The following is a 14,885-nucleotide window of genomic DNA, read 5'->3' as shown; positions in this document are numbered from 1 at the left end:
AAAAATCATACAGTGAAGTTTTATCCATCTAAATCTAAATTTGAGGGTTAACTAGAATTCCCCCATTACAACTAATTTAATTTAATTTAACTGCTGGATGTTGTTGGATGTCTATGCTCATGTTTTCTTCCATCAGTCATGTTGTGCTGCATGTCGTAGGATGAGTAGAAACTTTTGAAGCTTAATTTTCACACATTTGATGACACTGTAACCCAAAGGACCTCACATAGATGTTCATGTTTGGCTTTTTTAAATTCACAATGTTTTGTCGCTTTTCACTGTGGTCTCTGCACTTCAGCACTTTGCAGTGCTCACGGCTCCTGCTCTGCAGCTGGCTCTCTGCTGCAGCAGCTCACCCCTCCTCTCTGGCAGCTACTTAAACCAAGTCTATTTCTGGCTGTTTGTGCATAGAGCTGAGTTTATCCCAGCATTTAAAGTTTGTTGTAGTCAACCTAACCTCATGCAAACTCCACTGAAAGGCACCCGGCCAGCCAGTGGACTCAAACCCAGGACCTTTTCACAGTGAGGTGATGGTGCTAAACACGTCACCCATTCAGCACTGTGATATGAGCATAATTATAGAAAAATCTGAATACATTTAAAATCCATGAATGCAGGCAGGGAATAAATGAGCTTCCATTATGGTTGCTCCCCCTGCTGATAACAGAGGACATCCTTTTAGCCCTTTAAAATGCAGGGTTCGCTCGGTTTTTTAAATCCCTGTAGAACTGCTACAGAAATCTCGCAAATTTTCGGAGGCCACCAGCTCCAAGCCGACCGGGAGGTTGAGGCACAATGTGCCGGGAGTGTGGTGTTCCCCCTGGCTGTAGTGGGCCTCGACCTCCCGTTAGCTTCGAGCTGGTGGGTAACAGACATCTTCGAAAATGTCTGAGCACTTTGACAAATATGTGATGTCTTGATAAACTGAGCAGGTATTTGAAGTTTACACAGCTACATTCACGCCTGAAAATATCATAAAAGTTTATTTTGTGACCCAGAAAGAATAATATTAAAACTAAGTGGCTGCCACCATTGTTGGCAAAAAAATGGCTGCGCCGTGCTATGAATTCTGGATAGGTTGGGTCACAAAGGATACAGCAACTCGGCCTTCAAATGCGACCTGTGATGAATGCAGTCTTTTTTGCAAGATCTCGCAAAAGTTCAACTTAATTTTTTTTCTCCCATGTCCCTTGCGGGGCCCCGCAAACTGGAAGCAAGTAAGCTAGAGCTTATATTTATAGCTTATATTAAGCCTTGATTGGTGTTTTTAAAAATCATGTCTGACTTTATGCTTTTCTGTATCATTTCTGGGATGCTTAGAACTCAAATTGCACTGCTGGAAATAGTTAATTTTGACGCACATGCTGTTTTGTTTTTTTTGGCAAATTAGCACTATAATATTTATTTTCATTTTTCCTGTAGTATATAAAAATTGGTGTATCTCAAAAACTAAACTATGAAGACACTCAAAATAAATTTCCTGTTGTTGGAAACTATTTTGTCCATGTTTTTTGTATTTACAGTTTTGAGGGATAAACCTCAAACTAACTAGAAACCTCTCTTACTTACTTAATGCATACATAACATTAAAATTTGGGCTATAACGGTTGTATTCATTTATAGCAACTTGAAATGCTCCCAAAAATGGCACTACAGCATGTAAAATTATAAAGATAAGCTTGGCAGACTTGGTTCTGTGGTAGGTCTTAAAGGGTTAAAAAACAAAGAAAGTGCTGTTATCAGTCCAAGCCAACCGACGAGCTACTAGAGATGCTTATTATTGATGTTCATCAGCTAACAAAGAGACTTTAGACACACTTTCTCTCTCCACAGAGGTCCCACATCTTACCAGGATGAATAAGTGACAAACCTTCATAGCACAGAAAACCCAGATTAATTTGAAGTTAGCTGGATAAGAACAAATCTAGACCTCAGGGTTCAGGCCTTGAGATAAGTGTTAACTCAAGAGATAAGTGTTGTTTTAACTCAGGAGATAAGTGATAACTCTTACAATCTTTGTTAGAAGAAACCAGATGTGATGATGTGTGACTGCGAAACCTTTTGCTGATGATTAGCTGGGGTATTTTGTGTGTCCTCATTGGCTAATGATTGGTCAATAAATCATTAGCCAATGAGGACACACAAAATACTCCAGCTAATCATCTTTTTACACAACTCATAATTTTCTAAAGAGAGTTTTTATTCACTTTGACAAAATGAGTGACTCAGACCATCAGCTCAGCAACAAAGTGTTTCCTGTAAACTTGTAAAGGACCAGAAGTCTTTGTACAACCACAGCTGTCACCACCTGATGGATAGAATGACAGTTTTAGACAGGTGCTTCCATGCGTGTAAAATGAAAGCTAAAACTGCTCAGACCTTGCTGTCACATTTCCCAAAGTAGTAAAATTAGCAATTTGTGTTCCACTTCATATGCAGTATATTTCTCCCTGTAAAAGTGGACACACCTGAACAATTTAATGCTTCAAATATGTCCTGCCGTGAACTGCGTCCACACTCACAGCTAAAGCACAAACTGCTGCACACTGGAGCATTTCTAAGATAAAGGACAGCATGGAAAGAATGATCAGGTCTGAGTGTTTCTACGCTGAGACGTTTGACTGTGGATCCACTTCATGTGAACATCAGTGCAGGTGAACTTTTCTGTAAACTTACAGAAACAATGTTCTCCAATTCAGCAAAGAAGAGTTTGAGCTGCAGACTGTGAATGACTTTCAGAGTCAAATACTGTGAGCTCTGACAGGTGATTTGTGCTGATTACAGCTGTCAGCTGATGCTTTAGTTTCACTCATATTTAAATGACTTCAGTTCAAACTGAGGGGACAAAACAGTCCAAATGTGGATTAAACATGTGATTCATGCATCTCCAGGAATAAAGCCACAACCTGCAGGAGCTCATCATCATTATTAAGACTTAGTTCAGTGTATCAGGGAAAACTGAAACATGGAGGTGTGTTCATGACAGCGTCTAATTCGTGATGTCAAAGAAACTTTAGATTATTCAGCAAAGCTGATGTGGAGCTGAGATCTGATTCAACATGAATGTTACATGCACGAAGTTCACGTGTTAAACTATGACAGTCACATATATAATGTGTGAACATCATGTTATCCTAAAGTGTCTGAGTGGCCATAAAAGAGCTTTAATATGGTTTCATACGGAGGTCGGAGATGGCAGTGTACTGCGTGCATAACACTCAGAGCTGTGCCTAATATTCTGTCCATTTCTTGTTTTTGTGTTTTGTTGTTGGAAAGTCTTACATTTCAGCAGGTTAGCTCAGGTATCTCTGCTATGAATCATGTGACCTGGTTTCTAGATTACATGACAGGTCAGAGGTCAGCGACTAACTCAGTTACTTCTGTTAATGTGAACTGTTTGTGGTTTACCTCTCAGACTGACTGAAGTCCTCAAGCAGATGATGATGGAGGAAGAGGAGGACAGAGTAGAGTCTGCAAGATCCAGCTGTCCATGTGTGACCAGTGACCAGTCCAAAGGTCAACCTCCAGACTTCAGTGATGAGCCTGGACCAACAAGGTCAGAGAATTGTAATGAGCTCCCTTAGATGTTTATGATTTCTTGGACAAAAATGGCCTGAATTTTTTTACAAAGAAAACAATGAAAAAACAAAGATAAAATATTAGACTTGGTCATTTTCCTTTTCAGGACAGTGATGCTGTCCTGAAAAGGAAATTTGTCTTTATCCTGTCTTCCTTCTCTCACCCCAACCAATCACAGCAGATGGCTCCGCCCCTCCCTGAGCCTGGTTCTGCTGGAGGTTTCTTCCTGTTAAAAGGGAGTTTTTCCTTCCCACTGTCGCCAAAATGCTGCTCATAGGGGGTCATATGATTGTTGGGTTTTTCTCTGTATCTATTATTGTACGATCTACTATACAATATAAAGCGCCTTGAGGCGACTGTTGTTGTGACACATGTGCTATATAAATGAAATTGAATTGAATTGAAATTGATGCTCATATCTGTGGGGAAATCTGTACTGTTGCAGTTACAAAAATGTTTATAGTTTCTGCACAAAGAGGTCACAGCAGTTACTGTCAGCAAAGTTTCACACGCTTAACATTTTTTTTATTTTAGAATGGGGAATACTGCAATTAATGATCAAGTCAAATATTTTAGACTTAATTTTCTGTTTTGTTTTGATATACTTCCTGAATATGAATAAGTATATTATTGACCATCTATCAGTGTTAGCTGTTTACTTTTGTTTTTTTTTACTGTGATGATTTTGAGTCCACCAGATCCCATTCAGTCTGATTCTGTAGGAAATAAGCCTGAATAATAAGTGATTTTTTTGAAAGCAGTGAGATGTGATAGTGGGGAGCTGATACAGTCAGTCCCGCATCCACTTTTTTTCTTGCACTTTTTATTAAGGCTCGTTAATAAACAACAAATAACAGGTTAGGTGAAACAAGAAAGCAACTATGTTGTTATAACCACTTAATACATGATAGTTTTTGTATAATAACCAGGAAACAGAGCTGCAAAATTTAAAACTGGGTTCTTCTATTCAACAACAAATGAATAACCATGTTAATAACATTTTAAAACAAACTTAATTAGTGATGCATTTAAAAGAATATTACATATGAATACATTAGAATCACATATGAGTGTTGAGGACCATTTTTCACAGCATAGTTTATATCTAGATAATATTACATGATATGGTAAAAATTGGGTAGGAAAGAAAGTGGTTATGGAAGACATTTAAAATATCGAGACAAATCTGAAAGCGAATAACAATTAGAGCACAAGATTCCACAATAAAACACAGTTCTGGGGGACAACCAGGAGGTTGGCAGCATGGGCAAAATAGGCCAACCCTGGGACCGACGGTGGCAATGGAGCACGTCTGACCCTCCAGTTGACACAGGGAAGTGCTAGCTAGGCTCTCCACTCCTCATCCTCCGACTATAAGCCTGCCAGAAAGGTGATGGGTGACGAACAAGTAGGCTGAAGTGCCAACACCACTCTGTATTTCTGGCCACAGCAACAGCTGAGCTGCACCAATGACTGTAGTCCGTCCACTAGAAAGAAGTATCTGCAGCTGGTGGGTGATTGCCTCCCAATACACCACTCACAGCATAGTATGTCCACAGTGTAGATCATGTCCTCCCTGAGCTTGACAGAGGTGGTTGAGAGCTCATCATCTTCAGTACTGTCTGAGGCTGGATGGCTGGTGCGTGGAGTGGAACCAAGCATAGACAAAAATCAGGTATGAGAAAAAATTGTAATTTAAACCAAAAGAGAGCAGGTCTGAAAAGAACAGAGAAATGAAAAGACAAGAGGGAACTAAACTATAACAATACTGGGAAAAACTAAACTAAACAATGAATACTAAACACAGAGAATACAGAACATCAAACCTAGTCATGGGAACCAAAACAAACAAAGGCTCTGGTGGACTCAGTATCAAGTTTCATCTCTCAGACTACTTAGCTCAGAGCTGATTTAACAGGTTATCCCCGAACTTTACATTTAATATCATTGTTTTCTTGCTAACATGTGAATACTGAAGTTTGGAGGGTGTTTTTAGAAGTCCCCCACCGAAACCCCCCCCCCCCCTGATGGATGGCAGACATTACCATGAACTGGCTGTGAATCAGGCAGGATAGGACCCAGATGCAGACTTGCAGACAGGGCTTAAACTCAAAACACAGCTTTATTACTGAGATGGCAGAAATACAAAACTCACCTAAACTAAACACAGCCATGAGGGAGATCAGGGTGCTGGACACAGGAAACAGAGTGCTTAAATACACAAGGAATGACAAGGAACAGAAAACAAATGGGGAAACAAAGCTAAGGCAAATTATACATAGCGAGACAGAAGAAGAAAAACTAAACACCCTGAACATGTGACACAAGACTCACAATAAAACAGGAAAAGATGTAATGCAAGACTGGCACATTTTGAAACCGAAGAGGGAAACGAGACACAAGGATGCACACAAATACACAGACAGGGACACAGAGGACAGAGACACAAAGGGAACCCAAAGGTCAAGAAATTAAACTGATTACAAGTTTACTCAGAGACATAATAAAAATGAACTTACAACTAACCAGTTAAACTTAATATATAACAGACGACAAAACACAGACTGTCAAAATGCTGGGTCAACTGACCCAGAACCATGGCTTTCATGTCCAGCCTCCCGGGAAAGCAGGAAAAGTATCTTTTTTTATTTTATTTTTATAATTTATCTTCCAGCATGAGGTAGAGAAACCCACACTTCCATCTTCAGTTTGCTTCTTATCTCTAGTCTTTGGCTTATTTTCTCTTTTGAGTTAAGTTTTTTTTTTCTTCCATGTCTTGTATTAGTTTAACTTTATTTTTGTGATTAGGTAATCAAAAAACCCTTTTTGTACACCTTCTTGTTGTCTTTCCTGTCTGTTCCCGAAGAAGAGAAATTATGTGATATATAGTGAATAATCTAAAAAATGGATATGATTTGATAAACTGATGCTGAGTCAGTCCTCCAGCTACAAATATCTTTCAATGTGTTTATAGATTAAACATGGCGATGTGCACAGATGACATAGATTGTAACAAGGTGAGTCACCATATAATTCTCATCTCATATCTGTTAACTGAGCTCTTGTCTTTAGCTTTTTGCAGTTAATATTAAATTAAAGCTAATTACTGTCTATTTGTAACTGACTGCATTACAAAAAATTTAAATAAAGTTTGTTACAGTGATCTCAAGACTTTCCTTTAAATTATATATTCTTTCAGATTTACCCTGTGACTGAATATTCCATATCAAATCGCATCGCACTGCTGATCAATATTAGACATTTTTATGATCTGAAATCAAACCGACACGGTGCTGAGTATGACGCACAAGCCGTGCTCAACCTGCTCTATAATCTGGGCTATGCAGTGGTATATTACCAAGACCTGACTGCACAGGTAAATTCTACAGACAGAAAGCATTATTTCACTTCCACTTAGCTGATGTTCAAACTGAGTAAAATATCAAATTCATGTTCAACTTTTCTGTTTACAGGAGATAGATGAGGCTCTAATTCGTTTCTCCAAGCATCGAAAGCTCTTTAACACAGACAGTGTGTTTGTGGTTCTCATGTCTCATGGTGACTTGGGAACTATCCGTGGCTCTGACCTGAAGAACTTTGAAATTGATAAAATTTATGAGCGCTTAAACACAAAGAACTGTCCTGCACTAATGAACAAGCCAAAGGTCATAATCATTCAGGCCTGTAGAGGAGGTGATTATCAACTAGCCTGACATGCACCAAAAAGATGCTGAACATTACTGTTACACATGTGTTTATTATTATTATTACCAGTTATAGTTGTAGTAGTGATGTTATGAAATATTTTGTTTAGTTTGTCTCATTTAGGTCAGTGTCTCTTTTTAAAGAAACAAGAAAACCATGAACAAAATTAATTACAGGCAAAGAAAATCCAAAACTTTTGAAATCTTTAAAATAATTTGGAGAATGTAATGAAACTAATGGTTTACTAGATGTAATGATGTTAAATACGCATGATGCAGTTTTTCTCGTTTTTAGTATGACAACAGAGCACCTGAAGATGATCAAGAATAGCTGTTTGCACACATCTTTCTTGTTTCAGAGAATGAAGGAGTAGTTACAGTAGATGCAAGCAGACAATCCATGGGGACAGAAAACACTGGCCCTCCATCAAAAAACATTGCCAAAGTTGGAAAAGTACACATAGAAAAGGATTTCATTGGTTTTCATTCGAGCACACCTCGTAAGTTATCCTGCTTCTTGTAACTATTATAATAATAGTGTATAATAACAAACACAATTAAATGCAGCAAATTATGTTTCTGTTTCTTTGTAGACACCTATTCATATAGAAACCCAGAATATGGTTCTAATTTCTTCCATTACATTTGTGATGTGATCCTCACGGGGTGCTGTCAAGATGATATTGAAGAACTATTCAAAAAAGTAAGTTTGCCAGTATTTTATCTGGTCATTAACCTGAATTTATTCCTAATTCTTTCTCTGCATGTTTAAGTTTTTCTAAATATTTTTGCATTTTCTTTCTGGCTACTATTACTAGTCCATTTCATACCAGGTTGATCTCCCATGCTCGTAGCTGGCAATGGGGCTAGAATTCTGTAATGCCCTTCATTTGTTGTGACCTGAAACAAGGCAAAACAAGAGATGATCCTCCTGTCTCTAAACATGATGGAAATAATGTCTCCATCTCTCTCTCTCTATGACTGCAATATATATTTTCTGTAATATGAGCTGCTGTGTCAGACATCACTGTAACTTTATTTTAATCTCAAAGGTCATGCAACAATTTGAAGATTTCCCCTCTGAACAGAAGCAGATGCCAACCAAAGAGAGAGACACTCTGACAAAACACTTCTACCTATTTCCAGGTAAGAACCACTGTTGGGTCTGTGCTTCGACAGGCCCGCAAATTCAGACTTATTCTGTGAAGAAAGCAAGTCAAAAACCGGTTTTTACATGCTAGCAAGGGGAGGATCTCAGAGTAGCATCTCTGCCCTCGGTCTCAGACCACTCCAAAAAACCAGCTTCCCCTGCAACCATTTAGTCTGTGACACAGTTTACACAAACACTCACTGCAACCCCCCCCCCCCCCCCCCCCCCAACATGGTCCATGGGGGGGCACTGAGTGTGTGTGTGTGTATGTGTGTCTCTGTAAGTGTGTATATATGTGCAGGTGAGTGAGTGTGTGTGGATATGGGTGCATTTGTGTGACTTCCTGCTCACAAAAAGGTAATCTCCCCTGGCTTAACCCCCCAAATGCTCTACACACACAAAAACATAGTTGAGACCATGAATTTTTTCAATTCATTGGTTAACCCCTGTCCTGAAATGCCACTGGCGTGCTCTCCTGCTCTCTGTGAATTTTTTTTAACTCATTTTATTCGTAAAGTTTTACATCTTAAGTCCTCGGATCGTTCTTTCACAACTCCAGCCATATTTGGATGCGAATGCCATTTATGATAAATTTCAGTCCACTTACAAACCCTGTTATAGTACTGAAACGGCCTTGCTCAGAGTCCTCAATGATCTTCTTCTGATTGCTGACTCCGGACGCTCTTCAATCGTGGTCCTACTAGATCTATCCTCGGCCTTTGATATGGTAGATCATAACATCCTATTAGCGAGACTTGAACACACAGTTGGCATTGGAGGTGCTGCCCTAGATTGGTTTAAGTCATACCTCTCTAATTGGTCCTTCTCGATCAATTTTGGCCCTTATTTCTCCTCTGCTGCACCTGTTTCCTGCAGCGTGCCTGAAGGATCTGTCCTTGAGGCACGCTGCTCTTCTCACTGTATATGCTCCCCTTAGGTGCAATCTTTGAGAAGTATAACATCGCACATCATTGTTATGCCGACGACATACAGATGTAGGTAACTCTCTTATTCTAAACGACAGGAAAACGGAAATTATCGTCTTTGACAGTAGAGTCCCCCGTAGCCAACTCCGTGAATTCCCTCGGTTCCTTTAACAGTTTCCTCACTGACACTGTTAGTGACCTGGGTGTATTTTTGGATAGCTCTTTTAAGTTCGATAAACAAGTGTCCTCTGTTATTAAATCTTGTTTCCATCAATTGCATCTTATTAGCAAGGCCAGACATTATGTTCCACATAGGGACCTTGGAAAGCTTATCCACGCCTTTGTGACATCTAGGTTGGATTATTGCAACTCACTGTACTTCGGTCTTAACTCTACTCTCCTCCATAGACTCCAAATTGTTCAGAACACAGCTGCTTGTCTCCTTACTGGTAGTGGGCGGCGTGTCTCTATCACCCCTGTCCTTGCTGATCTGCATTGGCTTCCCGTTAAGTACCGCATTCAATTCAAAATCCTGCTGCTTACCTTCCGAATTATTAACAATATAGCGCCAAGCTACCTCATTGAGCTACTTAGATCATACACCCCTACTAGAGCATTAAGATCATCTTCCCAGTCACTCTTGGTACTGCCGAGATCCCGGCTGAAGACTAGAGGTGACCACACGTTTGCCTTGGCTGCACCCGATTTATGGAATAACCTCCCCATCGCTATACGCGAGTCTGATTCCATCCATTCCTTCAGATTGCGGTTAAAAACCCACTTATTTAGCCTCGCCTTTTCTACCAGTTAACGATTGCTTGATAGTTTGCTTAACGCTTATTCTTATCTTTGGCTTTTAATTCATTTAAAATTTTTTTTGACTGTTTTATCCTCTACACTTAGCCTTCTTTTATGCTTTTATATGCAATTCTTTTGCCTTTGTGTGTTTTAATGCCATTCAACCTGCTAGCACATTTTGGTACCTTGCCATAGCCCTCATCCTTCCTTGTTACTTCATCTTACCCTCTTGCATGTTAAGCACTTTGGTACACCACTGGTTTTTAAATGTGCTATGTAAATAAAGTTTGTTGTTGTTGTTGATTGACTGGGTTAATTTTTTAGAATGAAACAGGATGACTAACTCGTGTTAGTAATATGTAGTCATGATGATGGCCATCACAATGATAGTCATTTGACAAAACAAAAATTACAGATAGAATTAGGTCAAGACTGCAACAGGCCCAAAAAACACAATGCTTGTGGGGGACCAGAGCCCTCATACTGCTAAAATAACATGAATTGATTTGATTTGCTAGTTAAAACATTGTCAAATGTTTAATGGACCAATTATGATTTAAGATGCATTTGCAGGAATTAAGCACCGGTTCCCTGAAGAGAAGCAACTACACAAGAGACTGGAAGCTCTCAGGTATGCAAAAACCCTCCTGAAAAAGGAGAAATTGTTAAAAAACATTTCCTCTCTCCTTAACTTAGCCTTTTTGTTGATTCATGCAGAAAATGAGTTCCATATCAAGAATCAGACATCCTGTGATATCTGGAGAAACACACAAACAGTATATGACAAGCAAACAGTTTAAATGTGGCTTAAAGATTTGTGCAACATGTGATGCCAGAAAAAGTTATGACAGGACCAGCAAGTTTATACTGAAAATTGTTCAGATGATGTTCCTGGAAAGAACTGTTGAGGATAATAGATTTCTTACTGCACATTGGAGTACAGAAGACTGGAGTTTGGGATTGCTTGCAACATTATAATATGGCAGTTGCCATATGTGCAGTGTGCTGGTATAGTTTTACACTGGCCTCTATTGTTGCTTATTGGCTTATTGCCAGCTATGCAAACCAAGCTCTGGCAACAGTTGTATAGGGATCGAATGGCCCGTAGCAATGGGCCAGACACCCCAGCTGCACCTCCCACAGAAAACACCAAGGGACACGGTTGAATGCCTTGTCGAAGTCCACAAAACACAAACAGGCTGGTTGGGCAGACTTCCATGCGCCCTCAAGTACCTGCAGTATCAAGAAAACTGCATTGTTCCTCCTGTGTCTGAGGTTTGACTAACAGACAGACTCTCCTTTCTCACACATTGGCATAGACTTTCCCAGGGAGGCTGAGGAGTGTGATCACCTGTAGTTGGAACACATCCTCTGGTCTCCCTTCTTAAAAATGGGGACCACCGCCCTGGTCTGCCAGTCAAGGGGTTCTGCCCCTGATCTCCACGCAACATTGCAGAGGCATGTCAGGCAGGACAGCCCTACAACATCCAGAGCCTCACCTCAGCCACAACTGCCACCAAGGAGTTGTTTAACTGCCTTCTGTGACCTCACCCCCAGAGGTTGGGGGGGGGGTCATCCCAAGACTCTTCTTCCTCCACAGAAGACGTGCCAGTGGAATTAAGGACGTCCTCGAAGTATTCCTTCCACCGCCCGACAATTTTCTCAGTCTAAGTCAGCAGCGGTCCACCTATACACAGTGCAGGTAGAGCACCGCTTTCCACTCCCGAGTCACTTGATGGGTTGCCAGAATTTTTGTGAGGCAGTCCGAAAGTCTTTTTCCTTGGCCTCTCCGAGCTCCTCCAACATCTGTGTTTTTGCTTGAGCCACTGCTCATGCCGCGTTCAGCTTGGACTGCCGTTACCTGTCAGCTGCCTCCGAAGTCCCACAGGCCAACCAAGCCTGATAGGACTCCTTCACGTCTGGTGTCCAACATTTGGTTGGGGGGTTACCACCACGACAGAAACCAAACACCTTCCGGCCGCAACTCAGTGCAGCAGCTTCGGCAATGGAGATGCTGAACATGGTCCATTTGGAGTATGATAACTTGGGGATATAGTTCTTATCTTCCTACTTTCCTCCACACAAGTGGAAAAGCCTGAAGCTGTATCATGTCTGAAAACACAAAATTCAGATATTAGAACAGTCCATTTTACTACTCAAACATTTCTCATGATGATCAAACTTGTCATTTTATTTATATTTCATTAAGAATGAAAATGCTTTTTTATTAGGGTTAGGGAAAACCAATTTTTTGGGACTTTGATCATTTTTAATGTTAAGACATATATTAAGACACTTTACCCCTTCACTTCAATCTCTCTTTATCCCAGTCATACAAATGTAGACAGATAGCTGATAATAGTTTCTAATGTGCTGATTGGAATATCATGAAAGAGGCAGAAATTTCTCTGTGTGCATGTGGACAAATCACAAGATGAACAGGTTTCAGGTAGTATTAAAACACATTAAAACGCTGCACTCACTCAAAGGTCAGAGGTCATCTACAGTAACCACACTGACACTAAGAGAAGAAAACAGCTGGCAGCAAAGGCAAGGAGGTGTTCTTTTTAGCTAAACAGAAGAGGAATATAAAGATAATGACGACAATGAAAATGTAGGAGTGTTCCTTTATTAGTGTCTAACAGTATGTGTATGAGAGCGATGCAGTGTCCATGTGTGCATGCTGAAAGAGACTGTGCTGGTCTGATCTGGTCTCCTTTCTTTCCTTTCTCCTTTCAGGGTGGAGCCTGCTGGGGGCCAATGGTTGAGACCAGGTTTGAGAAAGTGTAAGTGTGTTTTTAATGTGATTGATGAAAACAAAGCAACACACATTCAACCATCTTCAAACTGTCACATCACTCATCCTGACTGTCATCATCAAAGTGTCAATCAATGAACAGATGATGGATCAATAACTGCAGCTGGATTGTGTTTGTTCTCTCCATCAGATTCCTGTCAACTCACAATTGACACAAACACAGTTCACACAAACCTCCAACTGTCTAACAACAACAGGAAGGTGACATATGACAAGGAGGTTCAGTCATATCCTGATCATCCAGACAGATTTGATTTTTATCCTCAGCTGCTTTGTAGAAATGGTCTGACTGGCCTCTGCTACTGGGAGGTCGAGTGGAGAGGACACATTTTTATATCAGTGAGTTACAAAAGAATCAGAAGGAAAGGAGGCAGTAAAGACTGTAGGTTTGGATGCAATCATCAGTCCTGGAGCCTGAGCTGCTCTGATGATGGTCCTCGTTCTGTCTGGTATAATGGAAAAAGAACATCCATCTCCTCCTCCTCCTCTGTCTCTAACAGAGTAGCAGTGTATGTGGACTGTCCTGCTGGCACTCTGTCCTTCTACAGAGTCTCCTCTGACACTCTGATCCACCTCCACACCTTCAACACCACATTCACTGAAACTCTTTATCCTGGGTTTACACTCTGGCCTGATAGTTCTGATTCCTCAGTGACTCTGTGCTGAGTGGAGTGTAAAGAGTGTCTCTTGTTAGAGAAACACTCTGACTGTTGAACAGATAGTTCAGTCTGTACATGTCTGTCTCTTTCACCCAGAAACACATTTTCAGATTCATACATTCAGTCAGTTGATGTTTTAAGCTGTTCTAAATGATTCCTTGTAAACTTCTTGCTCTTCAGTCCTTTAAAGATGGAAGCTCCCATTATTCCAGGATCCACATGTTGTTTTTTCTGTCTTTTTCCACTCAAAGCTATCAATATGCTGTGTTTCTGTGAAGCTCAGTTCACAACCAGCTCCTCTGCATTTTCAACAAGTCTGAGCTCATTGAAACAAAGTTGATTTCTCTTTCTTAATGGGATGTTTCCACACTCTCTACATGCTCTTACTGTTTCACTCATTGTTGGGAGCTCATGATTTGAAAATGTTTCGGCTATATAAGCCGAAATGATTGGCTCAATAGATTTTAAGTGCAGTTATAGCCAGAATATGATTGTATTGAGAGATCATAATACATGTGGCTGATCTAATAAACAGCAAAGGCTTCAGTCCTCATTTGAAACTATATAAGGCCCACTTAAAATTCTTTAATTTTCTCAGAAATCCACAGCGCGTCTTATAATCTGGTGTGCCTTGAGCATGAATTCTGGTTGTGCTTACTGACCCCAACCGATTTTATGTGGTACACGGCGCTAAAAAATCTTTCAAAAAAAGTGCGACTTTGGTAAGCTACGAAGATGCACACCTTGATGAATCATTATGGCTATCGTAGTGAGGAGCCTCGAGGATCCATCCGGGTCCAAACTCTGCTTCCAGTTCTAAAGTTGAAAAAACACTGTTGCATCACTAAGAGTTCAAAACTGTCTAAATTCTTTCATGTTTAATAAAATGATCAGCATCTCTGCTTTACCAAGTGCAAAAACTAAGTTGAACTATCAGGCTGCCCCTGGGCCTGATACTGCTTGAGGTTTTTTTCCTGTTAAAAGAGAGTTTTTCCTTTTCACTGTCACCAAAGTGCTTGCTTATATGGGGGTAAAATGATTGTTGGGTTTTTCTTTACATGTATTATTGTAAGTCCTACTTTACAATTTGAAGTGACTGTTGTTGTGATTTGGCGCTGTATAGATAAAATAAAATGAAATTAAATAAAATTGTTCGATGGACATGCCAGTAGTAGCCACACAGTACTGATATGGACCTGGGCCCTGTCCTTCTCTTCTGTCTGTCGATACAGGACAAGTAATTATTTAGCC

At 40.2% G+C, this 14,885-nt stretch overlaps 3 protein-coding genes across 3 annotated transcripts in view; all 3 read left to right on the top strand.

Moving 5' to 3' along the window:
• LOC146634776 (protein NLRC3-like) overlaps positions 1-14,885 on the top strand; it is a 239,633-nt gene that overhangs the window by 193,701 nt on the left and 31,047 nt on the right. The window contains exon 1 of the mRNA XM_085378610.1: positions 3,438-3,556. Coding sequence (XP_085234736.1) covers positions 3,438-3,556 — 119 coding nt within the window. Of the gene's footprint in view, positions 3,557-14,885 lie in introns of the transcript that reaches the window.
• On the top strand, positions 6,561-9,432 carry LOC146634778 (caspase a-like). Its single transcript, XM_085349797.1, has 6 exons — positions 6,561-6,596; positions 6,779-6,955; positions 7,053-7,272; positions 7,877-7,986; positions 8,336-8,429; positions 9,371-9,432. The coding sequence occupies exons 1-6, from the start codon at positions 6,561-6,563 to the stop codon at positions 9,430-9,432; spliced, it is 699 nt and encodes a 232-aa protein (XP_085205923.1).
• Positions 12,163-13,641, top strand: LOC146634777 (neoverrucotoxin subunit beta-like). The gene is made up of 3 exons (XM_085349796.1): positions 12,163-12,191; positions 12,897-12,943; positions 13,106-13,641. Exons 1-3 carry the CDS (start codon positions 12,163-12,165, stop codon positions 13,639-13,641), a joined length of 612 nt encoding a protein of 203 aa, XP_085205922.1.

The sequence above is a fragment of the Diplotaxodon limnothrissa genome, linkage group LG3, assembly GCF_057381915.1.
Source record: "Diplotaxodon limnothrissa isolate DT_005_m linkage group LG3, D_limnothrissa_male_GT1.1, whole genome shotgun sequence".
Classification (NCBI taxonomy): Eukaryota; Metazoa; Chordata; class Actinopteri; order Cichliformes; family Cichlidae; genus Diplotaxodon; species Diplotaxodon limnothrissa.
Note: the sequence above shows the minus strand (reverse complement) of the source record. Positions and strands in the feature narration are given on the sequence as shown.

Coding starts and splice junctions, on each gene's coding strand:
- LOC146634778 (XM_085349797.1), top strand. CDS start 6,561: ATGGCGATGTGCACAGATGACATAGATTGTAACAAG. Junction 6,956..7,052: donor ACCAAGACCTGACTGCACAG/GTAAATTCTACA, acceptor TTCTGTTTACAG/GAGATAGATGAGGCTCTAAT. Junction 8,430..9,370: donor ACACTTCTACCTATTTCCAG/GTAAGAACCACT, acceptor TGCTCCCCTTAG/GTGCAATCTTTGAGAAGTAT.
- LOC146634777 (XM_085349796.1), top strand. CDS start 12,163: ATGGAGATGCTGAACATGGTCCATTTGGA. Junction 12,192..12,896: donor CTGAACATGGTCCATTTGGA/GTATGATAACTT, acceptor TTCTCCTTTCAG/GGTGGAGCCTGCTGGGGGCC. Junction 12,944..13,105: donor GAGACCAGGTTTGAGAAAGT/GTAAGTGTGTTT, acceptor TCTCTCCATCAG/ATTCCTGTCAACTCACAATT.